The sequence below is a fragment of the Schistocerca cancellata genome, chromosome 12, assembly GCF_023864275.1.
Source record: "Schistocerca cancellata isolate TAMUIC-IGC-003103 chromosome 12, iqSchCanc2.1, whole genome shotgun sequence".
Classification (NCBI taxonomy): Eukaryota; Metazoa; Arthropoda; class Insecta; order Orthoptera; family Acrididae; genus Schistocerca; species Schistocerca cancellata.
The window spans coordinates 75,404,879-75,423,099 of NC_064637.1; the positions used below are offsets into that span (position 1 = coordinate 75,404,879).

The 18,221-nt window shown below is 46.5% G+C and overlaps 1 protein-coding gene across 1 annotated transcript in view; it reads right to left on the minus strand.

Moving 5' to 3' along the window:
- Positions 1–18,221, minus strand: part of LOC126109750 (serine protease 33-like) — a 182,749-nt gene that overhangs the window by 91,840 nt on the left and 72,688 nt on the right. Inside the window, exon 2 of the mRNA XM_049914801.1 lies at positions 1,985–2,127. Within this exon, the coding sequence (XP_049770758.1) occupies positions 1,985–2,127 (143 nt within the window). The remainder of the gene's footprint in view (positions 1–1,984; positions 2,128–18,221) is intronic.

The following is an 18,221-nucleotide window of genomic DNA, read 5'->3' on the forward strand; positions in this document are numbered from 1 at the left end:
CAATAGTGCTACAGTGGTTTGAGAAGCGGAACATCGAACTCACTTTGATGTCTTGCCCTTCTGAGCGGAGGTTTTCTCTAAGTCGTCGTCCATTCGATTATATTTGACGTTGGCGTATCCTTTGATCCACATAAATTGTACCTCTTTTAGAGATTTTCGTTTACCTCGATAGCTTTCACGACGTCCGTTACCAGTGAATTAGTTTTCCAGAGAATAGCTGGTGTCTGCTTGTTTTGGAATAAGCTACTACAATCCGTTAAAGTCAAAATGTTGCTTACTGTGAAGTTCTTCAAGTACTTTAAAGCTGCGAGTACAGCTGTGGCTTCTGCAGTTTGATTTGGAGGCGAAATCAGTTCCTTGCAACTTGTGCGCAGAACGCGAAACCCACTCTACCATTATGCAGACCTTCGGAGCCGTCAATAAAAACCGCGAAAGGTTCCAGGAAATTATCGGGAATTCCGGTTATTAATTACGAGGTGCATTAAAGTTCTAAGGCCTCCGATTTTTTTCCAATTAACTAATCACCCGAAATCGATGAAACTGGCGTTACTTCTCGACGTAATCGCCCTGCAGACGTACCTATTATTCACAACGCTGACGCCACGATTGCATGGCAGAGGCGAAGGCTTCTTTAGGAGTCTGTTTCGACCACTGGAAAATCGCTGAGGCAATAGCAGCACGGCTGGTGAATGTGCGGCCACGGAGAGTATCTTTCGTTGTTGGAAAAAGCCAAAAGTCACTAGGAGCCAGGTCAGGTGAGTAGGGAGCATGAGGAATCACTTCAAAGTTGTTATCACGAAGAAACTGTTGCCTAACGTTAGCTAGATGTGCAGGTGCGAAGTCTCGGTGAAACAGCACACGCACAGCCCTTCCCGAACGTTTTTGTTGCAGTGCAGGAAGGAATCTGTTCTTCAAAACATTTTCGTAGGATGCACCTGTTACCGTAGTGCCCTTTGGAAACCAATGGGTAAGGATTACGCCCTCGCTGTCCCAGAACATGGACACCATCATTTTTTGGTGGCAGTGAATCTGTGTGCTTCCATTGAGCTGACTGGCGCTTTGTTTCTGGATTGAAAAATGGCATCCACATCTCATCCATTGTCACAACCGACGAAAAGAAAGTCCCATTCATGCTGTCGTTGCGTGTCAACATTGCTCGGCAACATGCCACACGGGCAGCCGTGTGGTCGTCCGTCAGCATTCGTGGCACCCACCTGGATGACACTTTTCGCATTTTCAGGTCGTCATGCAGGATTGTGTGCACAGAACCCACAGAAATGCCAACTCTGGAGGCGATCTGTTCAACAGTCATTCGGCGATCCCCCAAAACAATTCTCTCCACTTTCTCGATCGTGTCGTCAGACCGGCTTGTGCGAGCCCGAGGTTGTTTCGGTTTGTTGTCACACGATCTTCTGCCCTCATTAAACTGTCTCACCCACGAACGCACTTTCGACACATCCATAACTCCATCACCACATGTCTCCTTCAACTGTCGATGAATTTCAATTGGTTTCACACCACGCAAATTCAGAAAACGAATGATTGCACGCTGTTCAAGTAAGGAAAACGTCGCCATTTTGAGTATTTAAAACAGTTCTCATTCTCGCCGCTGGCGGTAAAATTCCATCTGCCGTACGGTGCTGCCATCTCTGGGACGTATTGACAATGAACGCGGCCTCATTTTAAAACAATGCGCATGTTTCTATCTCTTTCCAGTCCGGAGAAAAAAAATCGGAGGCCTTAGAACTTGAATGCACCTCGTAGGTTGTACGAACCTATGAGCCAAATTTCAAGCTTATGCGTCGCATAGGGAGACAATTGTGGGGTCCGAAAAAGTGATCCTTTAATTGTGTTGTGCAGTGTAAAAGCAAATAAGCCTCTATATTCGACCCCGCTCCGTGTTTTCGACTTCGTGAGACCGAATTATACTCCTAAAAATGAGACTGAAGTCTCCAGAAGAACACTTGAAGTCAGCGAGGCGTACCTGCCAGGGCCACGCCCCCTTGGCGCTCTCGCGCCCGTTGATGATTCTGCCGCTCCCGGTGGCCGACCCACGCCCATCTGCCAGCGACACCTCGGCGTCCCTCGGCTGTCTCCGCCTCCCTTCGGCGCCGGCCACTCCACAACCTGCAACACATTGCAATCCTACTGAGTAAGAACATCTGTGGAGTGAGTGTTTTTAGTGACCTGCGAAATTACGAAGGCAGTCCTACAGTGTTCAATTTTAGGTCCACTCCTATTCTTTATGTCTATGAAATACACACCATTTAATATTCATCAGGCAAAATCGGTACTTTTTGCAGATGATACTTGTGAAACAATTCCAATAAACTGACTTGCACTGAATTTTGACAAAACACTTCGTATTCAGTTCTGTAGAACAAAGTCATACCAGCGAATCCAACAGGATTTGACATGGCATGCCAAACGCTGTCAATGCTCAAGAGACCTAAAACGCAACATGTCAGATGTGCATATTTTTTAGACAAATGGGGAAACCAACCCCCCCCCCCCCCCACTGTGTCATTGCTCAGAATCACCCTCTGCCTCCGCCAGGCATTTAAGTGTGATTTTTAGAGTATCCATGTAGATAGCAGATGAAGTACAAAAAGATCCTGGATATAAAAAATTTGGCAATCCATTAAGACATCGATGATGCAAACATAACCGATTCCGCTCTAGATGACCAAAAACAATAACAGCGAGGGTCGCTGCGGAAGACGAGTTCAGCACTGACTCAATAATAAACTCGACAACAAAAAAATAATATGCCATCTATCACCCAAAACCACCAGGATTTTTAATGCCAAGCAAAACATGGTCAATGCTCAAGAGAAATAGAACCCAAAATGTCAGATGCGCATATTTTTTAGATAAATGGGGAAATCAGCCATCCCCACTTTGTAACTCCTGAGAAGCACACAAAATCGATCACATCACAGAAGAATGCTTCACAAGATCATACGGTGTTAGAACAGGAGACTCGAAAGTCGACTGACTGTATAAATAGTCTACATGTTTTGTTACAAGATTTTATACTGAAATTATTATGCTCTACACTCTTCGCATTGTTTTAATATGTCAAAAATTTTTACGATAGTAAATAAATAAAACAGAATAATACCAACCACTGATGTAGCACATGGGCAGGAGCCAGTAAACAGGATTAAATGTTACAGATTTTTGGGTCTATGTATCGATCAAAAACTGAACTGGAAGAAGCATCTTTCTGTGCTGCTCAGAGAGTTTAAGTTCAGCTACTTTTGCTCTTCGTGTAATGCGGGAGAAACAACCTCCTAGGATATTCTGCGTATTTCCACCAAATAATGTCTTGCGGAGTAATTTCATTGGTAACTCATTGCTTAGAAAGCACTGATTACACAAAAGAAAGTAGTAATAATACTATCTGGTGTTCACTCAAATCCATCTCGTTGGTACGGCTTGAAGCAGTTACGCATCTCATATGAACCTTCACACAGTGGCAGATACAGAAAAACCTCAAGGAGGGGCAATGAAGATATTTTGGGCTATCTTTACTTTTAACGTAATAAAAAAATAATCAAGTCACATGCAAAGTTTAAGAAAATTTTATTTAAACTGATTGTATACATATACAAGACAATGCCATCTTATGATATAAAAAAAGTTACAATTGTGACTCTCTTCCTTAAATGATGGATCCTATGCGCATATTCTTCCTGGCAAATTAATTACATCGTCAATAGGACAATCAATGTCAGGGTGAGTGTTCAACAGAGCTAAGTCATTAAGGCGATCCTCCTTCATTGTAGGCCGCAGTTTTGAAAAGCTTCTTTCTACTGTAGCAACAGATGCAGGTAGACAAGCAAATATTTTGTACAGTGTGTGCAAAGTATGATAGTCAGATCTAGCACAAATAGACAACGCTTGCATAACAGAATCACGATCATTAAGGGCGTTTATGCTCGTTTGATTGTATTGAAGAATCTCTCCCATTAGTCTCTTTTTAGACACAGAGAGTGATTGTTCTTCAAAGAACGGTAGTTCAGTTAAGCACAGATTCAGTTCATGTGTCAGATCATTACCGTCATGTTTCAATAGTTTTGAGGGCAAAAGTCTGTTCAGTTTTAAATGATAATGCTACATAGGAAAGTACAACTGCTCGATAACTCGATTCAGTCGAGTCGACTGACGAAAGAAGCGAACGAATAGCGTGCGGGTTGACTGGCGGGGGCAAGGGGGGGGGGGGGCGCCCCCCATATGTATCCGCCACTGCCTGCACAGTATCGAGACATCTATTAGTCAACAGTAATGGGGATTGTTTCCCGCCTTCGCCTTTAAGACGGTTCGAAGTCTTCTGGGGACACTTTCTGTGAGGTGTGAATGTCTGCGGAGAAATTGCAAAATTCTTCCACAACATCTAAGAGTATAATAGCAGGACGCAGGGGTCTGGAGCGAAGTCGACGTTCTAACTCATCCCGAAGATGGTCTTTTGGGTTCAGGTCGGGAGTCTCGATGGCCAGTCCATTTCAAGGACGTTACTGTCCACAACCGATTGCCTCACAGAGGCTGTTTTATGACAGTATGCATTGTCCTGTCCATATAAACAATCATCGAATCCAAACTGTTTGCCAGCCGCTGTGGCCGAGCGTTCTAGAAGCTTGAGTCTGGAACTGCGCTACTGATACGGTCGCAGGTTCGTATCCTGCCTCGGGCATGGATGTGTGTGATGTCCTTAGGTTAGTTAGGTTTAAGTAGTTCTAAGTCTAGGGGACTGATGACCTTAGATGTTAAGTCCCATAGTGCTTAGAGCCATTTGAACCAAACTGTTTCCCTACTGTACGCAGTACACATTGATGCAAACTGTTTTCATATTCTGCTGCATTTGGAGTTTCCATAAGAGCATTAAAGCGCTCACACCCTAACTAATGAAAACACACCCATGCTCTAAACCACCTCCTTGGCACTTCACTGTTGACACTAAACAATGATGGTAGGTAACGATCTCCAGCCATTCGCCACAACCAAACTCTTCCATCCGACTGTAGTAGGATACGCAGCGCGATTCATCATTCCAAAACGAGCATTTCAGGTCGTCCACTGTCCACTGGCGTCACTCTTTACATCACCACCTCCAGCATCGCTTAGCATTGACTGTAGAGATGCGTTGACAATGAGGAGCTGCTCGACCATATTACCTCATTCTTTTTTACTTCCTACGCACATCCATTTTACTAGCTGGTCTGCCGGTAGCACTTTGGAACTCACAAGTGATGCGATCATAGCAACCATTCTCCGCAATCTTCGATGGTCCCCATCTGTCAGCAGATGACGTCTATCGGGACTTGGTTTATGTATGGTTGTTCGTTCGCCTTTCCTCTTCACGATCACATCACAAACAGTCGACTTGAGCAGCTGCATAGAATGGATGAAATGTGCCTGTTGGATCCGTTATTCACGTGATATTCAATGACTCGTCCAGGTTCGAAGCCACTGAACTCTCCTGACCAAGCCATTGTGACGTTATTGCATCTCTATTGAGAACAAAATACTCCCTGCGTCCTTTTACACTGACGGGTCCGTCTCTCATGACACCCAGCGATCTGGATCGCATTACATAGGGGTGTCCGGATAATCATCATCATCAGAGAGTGTATACACACTCTCGGACAAAAAAAAACGATGGACCACGAAGGAATTATCCAAATGGGACAGACACCAGTAAACGTGATGTACATGTACAGGCAAAAAATGATCACAGTTTCAGAAAAAACTGGATGATTTATTCAAGAGAAAGGGCTTCACAAATTGAACACGTCAATAAAGCTTTGGTCTACCTCTGGCCCTTTTGAAAGCAGTTATTCAGCTTGGAATTGACCGACAGAGTTGTTGGATGTCCTCTTGAGAGATATCGTGCCAAATTGTGTCTGGTTGGAGGGCACAGGCCATAATACTCCAAACGTACTCCATTGAGGAAAAATGTGGCGACCTTGCTGACCAAGGTAGGGTTTGGCAAACACGAAGACAAACAGTAGAATCTCTAGCCACGTGTAGGCGGGCATTATCTTCCTGAAATGTAAACCCAGTATGGCTTGCCTTGAAGGGCAACAAAAAGGGGCGTAGAGTGTCGTCGACGTACCACTGTGCTGCAAGGGAGCCGCGGATGATAACCAAAGCGTCCTGCTATGAAAAGAAATGGAACACCAGATCATCACTCCTGACTGTCGGATCATATGATGGGTAACTCTTCCGCTGTCTACGACGCCTCCAGACACGTCTTCGTCCTGGCATCTCATTCACTGCAGTATAATTGTCTTCAGTGATGTGTTCCTCTTCGAACTGACCCCGACGACCACGAAAACATGTCTCGAGACGTTCTGGAGAGCGGTGGGTTACCACCCTGTCTGTCTCCCATCATACGGCCCATCATCCAGAAGTGATAGGCTCAAATGGTTCAAATGGCTCTGAGCACTATGGCATCTGAGGCCATCAGTCCCCTAGAACTTAGAACTACTTAAACCTAACTAGCGTAAGGACATCACACACATCCATCCCGAGCAGGATTCGAACCTGCGACCGTAGCGGTCGCTCGGTTCCAGACTGAAGCGCTTAGAGCCGGACGGCCACACCGGTCTGGAGAGCTGTTTGTTTTCATAGCAGGACTCCTTTGGTTGTCATCCACGGTATGCTTACAACACAGCGCTACGTCGACGATATTCTACGCAGCGTTTTGTTGCCCTCCACAGCAAGTTATATCGGGCTTACATTTCAGCGAGATAATACCCGCCTGTACACAGCAATACATTTGTGCTTGCCAAACCCTGCTTTGAACAGCAAGGTCGCCGGATCTCTTCCCAATTTTGGAAGGTTTTGAGCATTATAGGGAGGGCCGTTCAACCAGCTCGGGATTCTGAAGATCTAATGCGCGAATTGGACTTAATTTGGTACGATACCCCTCAGCAGACATCCAACAACTCTGTCAGTAAATGTCAAGCCGAATAACTGCCTGCATAAGGGCCATAGGTGGACCAACGATCCACTACTGTATAACTAAGGTATTGAAGACAAATTGCTGGAAACAATTTATACCGTAAGTTATTTAGGGGTAACTATCTAGAACGACTCTAAGTGGAATGATTAGATGAAACAAACAGTAGAAAAAGCAGATGCCAGACAGGTTCATCTGAAGGAGACGTAACTCAGCCACGGTGAAAGTTGCTTACAAGGCGCTTGTTGACCGAACCTTGAGTACTGTGCATCAATCTGGGATCACCCAGGTAGGACTGACAGGAGAGAGAGAGAGAGAGAGAGGGGGGGGGGGGGGGGAGAGAAACATCGAACGAAGAGCGGCGCGATTCGTCACGGGATCGTTTAGTCGCCGCGAAAGTGTTACAGAGATGATCAACATACTCCAGTGGCAGACATTAAAAGAGAGGTGTTCTGTATCACGGATATGTTTACTAATGAAATTTCGAGAGAGCACTTCCCGGTAAGAGTCGGACAACATATTACTTCCTCCCGCATAAATCTCTCGAAATGACCATGACGAGATTAATTAGGGCTAATACAGAGGCGTACCGATAATCATTCTTTGCACGCGCCATTCGCGAGTGGAAAAGATAAGGTGGGGATCATTTGGTGCTACCACAAGTCGTGACGTGGCTAGCGGGGCTTGATCTAGATGTAAATATGAGATGAAGAGGTTGGCAGAGTAGCAGAGAAGCATCAAACCAATCGGATGATTGATGACACACAAAAATTAGTTTTATCAAGGTTCGAATTGCGAAGAGTTTCATTTAACGCCAAATCGCCGTACGAAGTTGTACTCTAACTGGGCAGCGTTCATTTTGTCGTCTCCGTGTTAAATGCGTCCTAAGAAATTTTTCCGAGTGGTTTTGTGGTTCTTCTTTCTTCTTCAGTGTATCTTGTCTCTAGATAGGCTCCAGCTGCAGGCTCTGCGTCGTGTCCTCATCTGAGCATCAGTCCAATTTTCTTCCTACTTCTTCCTCTCATTCCTTCAACTTTTCCCTCTATAATTCATTGTTGCAGACAATTTCTAAGCAGTATATGTCCCAACCAAGATATTTTCCTCTTCTTGATCGCTTCAAATAATCTTCTTTCTTTCCCAATTTTCTTCATTATTTCTCCATTCTTGAGTCTGTCAGTCAACCTCACCTTAAGCAATCTTCTCCAAAACCATATTTCAAAACATCTTACTTCTTTCTCTTTAGTTGTCGATGTGTCACTGTTGTATAGCACTACTCTCCAGACCTAACATTTAGAAAATCTTTTTTTCAGCTCCACTGGAATTCTTCTAGATGCTAGTAACTGTTTCACCTTTTCAACTGCTCTCTTTCTCACAGATCTCCTCCATCTTACTTCTTCTTTACATCTCCCGTTTCATGTCACTAAACTTCCCAGGTACAGAGAGGAATTTACTTGTTCCTCTATTTTCCGTCTAGGGATATGTTAACTGGATATCCCTTCATACTCATTCTCATTATTTTTGTCTTTCCTATATTTATCTTTACCCCATACTAGTTGCCCCTTCTTGCAGTGTTCTTCAACTTCTTCTGGAGCTCATCTTCTGATTCCGCCAGTGCTGCTTGATCGTCCGCGTATGGTATTTAGAGCGCTTACTTATCCTTTCTCCTCCAATTACAATGCCTCTACGAGGTGTGTGAGAAAATGAGACTGACAACACTGTGAGCGGTATGGCGACCCTGTGTAGTTCTACTTGTATAGACTGGTGTGTTCATCCCTTCTAGATGCTCAGTCCGAGTTTCTGTACAGCCACCACGTGATTTTTGGGAGTGCCATCAGTGAAATTGTGTTTTCGCTGTGTATTATAAAAATGGAACGGCGAAATTTATAGTGTAGTGTTAAACTTTGGGGATTCACGAACGCGATCTTTGAAAAGTTGAAACAGGCCTACGAGGAACATTCCTTATCGAGAGTACAAGTTTTTCGCTGGTATAAAACATTTTTGGAAGGCCGAAAACAAGTTGTTGATGAACGTCGCACAGGGAGGCCTTCAACTTGAAAAACTAACGAAAATGTCGAGCGTGTGCGTGCTCTTGTGAGATCAGATAAATGTTTAAAATTAACGATGAAAAAAATGGCAATGAGCGTTTGGCGTCATTGGCCGGGAGGCCCCTTACGGGGCAGGTCCGGCCGCCTTGGTGCAGGTCTTATTACATTCGAAGCCACATTGGGCGACCTGCGCGCCGGATGGGGATGAAATGATGACGAAGACAACACAACACCCAGTCGCTCAGCGGAGAAAATCCCCGACTCAGCCGGGAATCGAACCCGCACCCCTTAGGACAGCAGTCCGTCACGCTGACCATTCAGCTATCAGGCCGGACACAATAATGATGATGGATGATCTGTTAAACACTCTCACCATACGTCAAATTTTGACCGAACATTTGCAAATGCGAAAGGCTTGTGTGAAAATGGTGCCGAAAACCCTCACAACTGAGCAGAAGGACAATGGAAGAAACGTGTTTGTTGATCTTTTTGAGAGAACTGCCAATGACCACAAATGATTCGGTAGTGTGATCACAGATGGTAGATCCTGGATTTTTGAGTATGATCCTGAGACGAGGCGGCAAAGTGAGCAGTGGCACATTGAGACATTTCCTCGAAAGAAAGAAGCTCCAATGGGCAAATCAAAGATCAAAACAATGCTGATTTGCTTTTTTGACAGTAGGTTTATCGTACTCCCTCTTCAGGCCACGAGTGGCCTACCGGGACCATCCGACCGCCGTGTCATCCTCGGTGGAGGATGCGGATAGGAGGGGCGTGGGGTCAGCACACCGCTCTTCCGGTCGTAAGATGGTATTCTTGACCGAAGCCGCTACTATTCGGTCGAGTAGCTCCTCAGTTGGCATCACGAGGCTGAGTGCACCCCGAAAAATGGCAACAGCGCATGGCGGCCTGGATGGTCATCCATCCAAGTGCCGGCCACGCCCGACAGCGCTTAACTGCGGTGATCCCACGGGAACCGGTGTAACCACTGCGGCAAGACCGTTGCCAGGTGTATCGTGCTTAAAGAATTTGTTCCTCCTTGACACACTGTCAACCAAGTGGTTTACAAAGATGTCCTTGAAAGCTCAGGAAAAGGATGACTAGAGTGAGACCACACATTGCAGACAAGAGGAAGCTGCGTCATGACAACGCCCCACGGAAATTTTGACATCAAAAGGAATTCCTGTTTTCACAAAGCCCCCTGCTCACCTGAGTTGTCCTTGTAACAGCTTTCTTTTCCCAAATTGAAAAGTGTCTTAAAAGGACGCCATTTTGGGATTCTGGAGAACATTCAAAAGAGTGTGATGGACAAGTTTAAGGCTCTGCCAGTTGAAGCCTTTCAGCGCTGCTGCAAAGACTGGGAACAACGACTCGGCCGGTGTATCGCTGCCGAAGGGAACTGCTTTGAAGGGGACAATATTGCTGTTTGAAAAAAATTAAAAGCTTCGGTAAATAAAAGAGTAGTCTCATTACTTTCTCAAACACTTCGTATGATTCTCAATGGCCTTACCTGTCGGTTCTCGTCCACATATACGTTAAATAGCTTGTGACAGTGAGCAGCCTTGACTTACACCCTCATCCAAAGCCGACCGGGGTGGCCGAGCGGTTCTAGGCGCTTCAGTCTAGGGCCGCGCTGCTGCTACGGTCGCAAGTTAGAATCCTGCCTCAGGCACGGATGTGTATGCTGTCCTTAGGTTAGTTAGGTTTAATTAGTTCTGTTCTAGGGGACTGATGACCTCAGAAGTTAAGTCCCATAGTGCTCAGAGCCAGCTTTGAGCCTCATCCAAATGGTTCTAATGGCTCTAAGCACTATGGGACTTAACATCTGAGCCGGCCGCGGTGGCCGTGCGGTTCTAGGCACTTCAGTCCGGAACCACGTGACTGCTACGGTCGCAGGTTCAAATCCTGCCTCGGGCATGGATGTGTGTGATGTCCTTAGGTTAGTTAGGTTTAAGTAGTTCTAAGTTCTAGGGGACTGGTGACCTCAGATGTTGAGTCCCATAGTGCTCTGAGCCATTTGAACCATTTGAACTTAACATCTGAGGTCATGAGTGCCCTAGAACTACTTAAACCCAAATAACCTAAGGACATCACAAACAGCCATGCCCGAGGCAGGATTAGAACCTGCAATCGTAGCAGCAGCGCGCTTCTAGATTCAAGCGCCTAGAACCGCTCGGCAGTCCTCATCCGCTCCATCATCTCATTCCATTGTCTAACTATAACTTTTTATTTGGTTTACATCTTCTTTATTAAGCTCCTACACCGTTCAGTGACATTAACTGGCCACAAGTCAAAAGCTTGAGTAACCACCTTTTGCAGCGTCGACCGCTGCGAGCCGTACAGTGAGAGTCCCTGACATTCAGGTAGGAACCGACAGCAATGTGGAGTCATGCCGACCCCAGTGCCGTGGCCAGGTGCGCTAGGTTTCTCGGCTGCGGATCCATGGTGCGATCGAGGTGGTCCCGTAGATTTCTGATTGGGGTTAAATCCAAGGAGTTTGGAGGCCAGGGGAACACAGTAAAATCACCCTGGTGCTCTTTGAACCACGCATGTACACTGCAAGCTGTGTGATATGTTGGACTGTCCTACTAGTAGATGCCATCCTGCCGAAGAAAAGATAAACTGCATGTAAGGATGGACATGGTACCCATGGATGGATGTATACTTGTGTTGATCACCTGTGTCTTCAAAAATGACCGGATCATCCAGTGGACCCGACAATTGTTGCAGGATGTTTCCAGTCATACATTTCACACGATACATCTCAATAGCTGTATGTCTCATGGGGCATGAGACGTGATTCATCTGAAAAGGCAACGTGTCACGACTCAATGGACATCCAGTTGCAGTCTTGGCGTGCCAATTCCAGCCTTCGTCACTGATGACCAGCAGTGAGAATGGGTGTATCAACCAGGCGCCTTCTTCAGGGGCCCATAAGCAGCAACGTTTGCTGAACGGCCGTCGAGCAGACACTGTTGGTAGCTCCTTGGTTCATCTTGACTATCAGTTGCCCAACAGTTGCACGTCTTTTCGCCTGTAGACATCTCCGCAGCCGTCGTTCGACCCTGTCATCTCTGGCCTGTGACGCACCACTGCTGGCTAGGCGCCGTTTCGGGTAGCGGAATTTTGTCACGCACCGTACACTTTAACCACAGCGGCACGTGTACAGTTTACAAACTTAGCCGTTTCGGAAATCATTCCACCCTTAGCCCGAAAGACAATGATCGTGCCCTTTTGGACTTCGTTTCTGCATTAGGACAAGGACTGCACTGTTTTTCGCGTCCATTCCGGCACGCTTGATACAGGGTGTTTACATAAGAGCGTGTAAAAATGTAGTAGGTCATAGAGAATGCTCCACTGAACAATTTCAGACACGAAACGTAGCGTCGGAGAAGCCAATTTAAGGAGATTTCGAACTAAACTTGTCTACCACTTTGTCTAGCATTACTATTATCCAGTTTATTTAGAAATAACACGGCTAGAAGTTTACACATACTGCGTTGTTTATTTACACATACATTCTTTATTTACTGCAAGGAAACAAGGAGGACAAGCCTGATTAGTCGGAAGCAATGTACTTGAGGTTCGTGCAAATAGTTCTGCCAGAGTTGTTGGAGAGCGTACCCTTGGCTGTTTGTGAGAGGACATGGATACAACATGACGGTGCACCGCCTCACTTCAGTATAAATGTCCGCAATCATCTCAACGGTGTACTTCCTGGTCGCTGGATTGGTTAAAAATGGTTCGAATATCTCTAAGCACTATGACACTTAACATCTGGGGTCATCAGCCCCCTAGACTTACAAGGGGAGGCCGCGACGTTTGGAACGCGGATTTACTGCAGACTTCGTACACTCGTAGTACTCCATGAGGACAACAAAATGTGTAAGCAGTAGCGCGTATTATTGAGAAAATCGCAACATAATTTCGGTCATCAAATGTATGACTTTGCGTGGCCATTTACACCATAAAGTGGTGGCAGCCGAGTGGTTAGCGTTCAAGCTCCGTAATCGCTGGATCGCTGGGTCGAGTCCCGTTCGTCAGTTTTTTTTATTTCTAACACTGTCATTTTCTTGACTATTTGTATTACAATTGATGTAATGGGAAAAATACGTGTATTCGGATGGACTTTTATTAAATTTACAATGTTGTTTGGCAGTCTACAAATTTTTATTATCACAAATAATATAATATTCGTAACTATCGACTAGTAAACGACCAAACGCATAAAATGATACTGAAAATGTGTGCTTGTCCGTGTCTTCAAAATTGTTCGCATTTAATCGAAAGAGAACGAGAAATTGCTTCTCGTGAAGACGCTATTAAAACACGCTCGATACTGCATGACCAATTATCGGCGCCGATATTTAAGGAAATGTTGCGTTATTCATGGCTTGCTTGCAAATTATCGGCTGAAAGAGAGGCTTTTGAAATTGTTAACGAGGTTTGTTTTTCCGCGGAAAACCTCAAAAGACCTTGCGTATGCGGAAACACAGCATTTATTCAATGCAGCTGGTGCCGTTTAATTTTATGTTTTCCATGTTTTTACGAAAAATACCATCCTGCAACTTGTAATGTCGAAAGCGACGACTAATTGTACATCTTTCGAGAGCCGTCTGTGCCGGTAAAGACTTGCAGGTAACAAGTCGTTTCGGGCTCCTCTCAGGTATAAGGGATTTCTCAAATCACAGACAAGCATACATATTCAGTATCATTTCATGCGTTTGGTAATTTACTAGTCGATAGTTATGAATACTATGTTATTTGTGATAGTAAAAATTTGTAGACTGCCAAATGACATTGCAAATTTAATAAAAGTCCATCCGATTACACGTATTTTTCCCATTATATCAATTATAATATCAATAGTAAGGAAAATGACTGTGTTAGAAATTTTAAAAAAACTGACCAACGGGACTCGATCCTGCGATCTAGCGATTACAGGGCTTGAACGCTAACCACTTTTTTTTTTTTGTTCCATATACACTCCTGGAAATGGAAAAAGAAACACATTGACACCGGTGTGTCAGACCCACCATACTTGCTCCGAACACTGCGAGAGGGCTGTACAAGCAATGATCACACGCACGGCACAGCGGACACACCAGGAACCGCGGTGTTGGCCGTCGAACGGCGCTAGCTGCGCAGCATTTGTGCACCGCCGCCGTCAGTGTCAGCCAGTTTGCCGTGGCATACGGAGCTCCATCGCAGTCTTTAACACTGGTAGCATGCCGAGACAGCGTGGACGTGAACCGTATGTGCAGTTGACGGACTTTGAGCGAGGGCGTATAGTGGGCATGCGGGAGGCCGGGTGGACGTACCGCCGAATTGCTCAACACGTGGGGCGTGAGGTCTCCACAGTACATCGATGTTGTCGCCAGTGGTCGGCGGAAGGTGCACGTGCCCGTCGACCTGGGACCAGACCGCAGCGACGCACGGATGCACGCCAAGACCGTAGGATCCTACGTAGTGCCGTAGGGGAACGCACCGCCACTTCCCAGCAAATTAGGGACACTGTTGCTCCTGGGGTATCGGCGAGGACCATTCGCAACCGTCTCCATGAAGCTGGGCTACGGTCCCGCACACCGTTAGGCCGTCTTCCGCTCACGCCCCAACATCGTGCAGCCCGCCTCCAGTGGTGTCGCGACAGGCGTGAATGGAGGGACGAATGGAGACGTGTCGTCTTCAGCGATGAGAGTCGCTTCTGCCTTGGTGCCAATGATGGTCGTATGCGTGTTTGGCGCCGTGCAGGTGAGGGCCACAATCAGGACTGCATACGACCGAGGCACACAGGGCCAACACCCGGCATCATGGTGTGGGGAGCGATCTCCTACACTGGCCGTACATCACTGGTGATCGTCGAGGGGACACTGAATAGTGCACGGTACATCCAAACCGTCATCGAACCCATCGTTCTACCATTCCTAGACCGGCAAGGGAACTTGCTGTTCCAACAGGACAATGCACGTCCGCATGTATCCCGTGCCACCCAACGTGCTCTAGAAGGTGTAAGTCAACTACCCTGGCCAGCAAGATCTCCGGATCTGTCCCCCATTGAGCATGTTTGGGACTGGATGAAGCGTCGTCTCACGCGGTCTGCACGTCCAGCACGAACGCTGGTCCAACTGAGGCGCCAGGTGGAAATGGCATGGCAAGCCGTTCCACAGGACTACATCCAGCATCTCTACGATCGTCTCCATGGGAGAATAGCAGCCTGCATTGCTGCGAAAGGTGGATATACACTGTACTAGTGCCGATATTGTGCATGCTCTGTTGCCTGTGTCTATGTGCCTGTGGTTCTGTCAGTGTGATCATGTGATGTATCTGACCCCAGGAATGTGTCAATAAAGTTTCCCCTTCCTGGGACAATGAATTCACGGTGTTCTTATTTCAATTTCCAGGAGTGTAGTTCGTTGCGTTTGGTCTGGGCGGACGTCACAAGACTTGCGTTGAAGGTCATCGTTGATTCCTTGACTCAGTTTTTTTATTACAGAGAGCACGCAGCCCTCTGACCAAACACGCTGAGTTACCGTACCGGCGCCACTCGACTGCCACCGCTTGATAGTAAAAAAGGCCACGCACAGTTATACATTCGACGACTGAAATTACCTTGCGATTTTCTCAGTATCGCTTGAGAAGTACGCGCTACTGCTTGCATGTTTTGTTGTCCTCATCGAGTACTAAGAGTGTGCGAAGTTTGCAGTAAATCCGCGTTCCAAACGTCGTGGCCTCCCCCTGTTAGAACTACTTAAACCTAACTAACCTAAGGACATCACACACATCCATGCCCGAGGCAGGATTCGAACCTGCGACCGTAGCAGCAGCGCGGTTCCGGACTGAAGCGCCTAGAACCGCTCGGCCATATGGGCCTGCTCTCTGGATTGGAAGGGAAGGTCCTATTCCACGGCCCGTGAGGTCACCTGACCTATGGGGATGTCTAAAGTCACTTGTTTATGAGACCCTAGTGGATATAAAGATTGAATTACTTGGCAGAATTGTAGCTGCCTGTGATGTGATTCGAAACACACCAGGGATGTTTCTCAGAGTGCGTCAGAATCTTGTTCGCCGATACTAGCTAGCCGGCCGAAGTGGCCGAGTGGTTCTAGGCGCTACAGTCGCTACGGTCGCAGGTTCGAATCCTGCCTCGGGCATGGATGTGTGTGATGTCCTTAGGTTAGTTAGGTTTAAGTAGTTCTAAGTTCTAGGGGACTGATGACCTCAGCAGTTAAGTCCCATAGTCCTCAGAGCCTTTTGAACCATTTGATACTAGCTAGCACTGAGGGTGATGGCCGTCATTTTCACCACATTTTGTAACATACAGTAAAAATGGTACGTTCCTTGTGTCAGTGAGGGTATTTCCAGTTAATCCGTGAGGGTAATTCCAGTTAACTGTAACTACTGTAAATAAAAAAGTGCGCATGTAATGTGATCCCTGTTATCTCCTTGTGGTGTCACCGCCAGACACCACACTTGCTAGGTGGTAGCCTTTAAATCGGCCGCGGTCCGTTAGTATACGTCGGACCCGCGTGTCGCCACTGTCAGTGATTGCAGACCGAGCGCCGCCACACGGCAGGTCTAGAGAGACTTCCTAGCACTCGCCCCAGTTGTACAGCCGACTTTGCTAGCGATGGTTCACTGACAAAATAAGCTCTCATTTGCCGAGACGATAGTTAGCATATAGCCTTCAGCTACGTCTTTTGCTACGACCTAGCAAGGCGCCATTACCAGTTACTACTGATGCTGTAAAACATGTACCGTCAAGAGCGATGTTCACCAATTATGGATTAAAGTTAAGTATTCCACAGCTACGTCTTTTTTGCTAGTCTAATTTCCTTGACCTGTTCCAGACCGCACGCCAGCCCGCGTGAGCTAAAACGCGTGCCTTTCGGCTTCATAGTGGGTTGGCTCTCTTGCCAATCCACAACACTACTTACGTTGGCTTCTCCGACCAAAGGTTCCCCACCTCAAATTGTTCAGTGGAGCATCCTCTATGTCCTCAACTTTTTGCACGCTGTTACGGGAACACGCTGTGTACCCTCCACTGCTGGTGCTGCCATCTGTCGCCTGTGAGTCATTATAGCACGTTGACGTCGAACACGGGCGGTAGTCTGGAGCGTGTATCTTTCCGGTCCGTGCGCACATCTCCTCGTCACTGTACTCCAGTTTGCGGTCGGAGGAAAGTAATATGGCGTCCCTGAGTCGGGCGCTCGGCTGACCTCGGTGTAGGCCGCTAGGAGACCGCGGGGCACTTTCCCCGGCGTTCCCCGGCAGCCGGCCGCAACTCCACCGCGGCGTGACGGCAGCCTGTCGCGGTCCGCCACTGTCGCCGCAAACAATGGGCAGTGAAAACAAAAGACAGTCCGGGCGGCGCTGGCGGCTAGCGAGGTCGGCCAGTGAAAACTGCATACCGCGCGCACCTGTTCCCAGGGACAAGACGCTCGGTGTCGTGGTGCGGTCACTCGGACCGTGCCACTGACTACGTAGGAAAGCCTGTTTTTAATTTTCTTTGCACTCTGACGTCAAAACGTCTATTCGCCAGGGACAGGGAAAAGCCGGCCAGTTAAAACCGATACCGCTGTTTTAGTTCCGAATAATCGATACTTTTCGGTACCTGTTTCGTCTCGGTTATAACAGATGTCTTTTTTATTTTTTACTAATATCCGAGTAAAAAACCGAAATATCAATTAGTCATAGCAGCAGTTGTATAAGTTTGTTTTTAAATGAACCTTTTTTAAAGGAGGACTAATTTTCATTCGTTAAATTTGTATTGGTTTCAAATTTTGCGTTATTACAGAAAATGGGAAAAGAGATTTATTGGAGTGCAGACAGAAACGAGCAACAAACACTTTGTATAAGATATACAATAATTTTTTCGTAATGTGAGGCCCAGTCATAATATACTGGGTGATCAAAAAGTCAGTATAAATTTGAAAACTGAACAAATCACGGAATAATGTAGATAGACAGGTACAAATTGATACACATGCTTGGAATGACAGAACCAAAAAAATAGAAAAGGTCAAAAAATGTCCGACAGATGGCGCTTCATCTGATCAGAATAGCAATAATTAGCATAACAATGTAAGTCAAAGCAAAGACGATGTTCTTTACAGAAATGCGCAATATGTCCACCATCATTCCTCAACAATAGCTGTAGTCGATTAATAATGTTGTGAACTGCACTGTACAGCAGTCCGGAGTTATGGTGA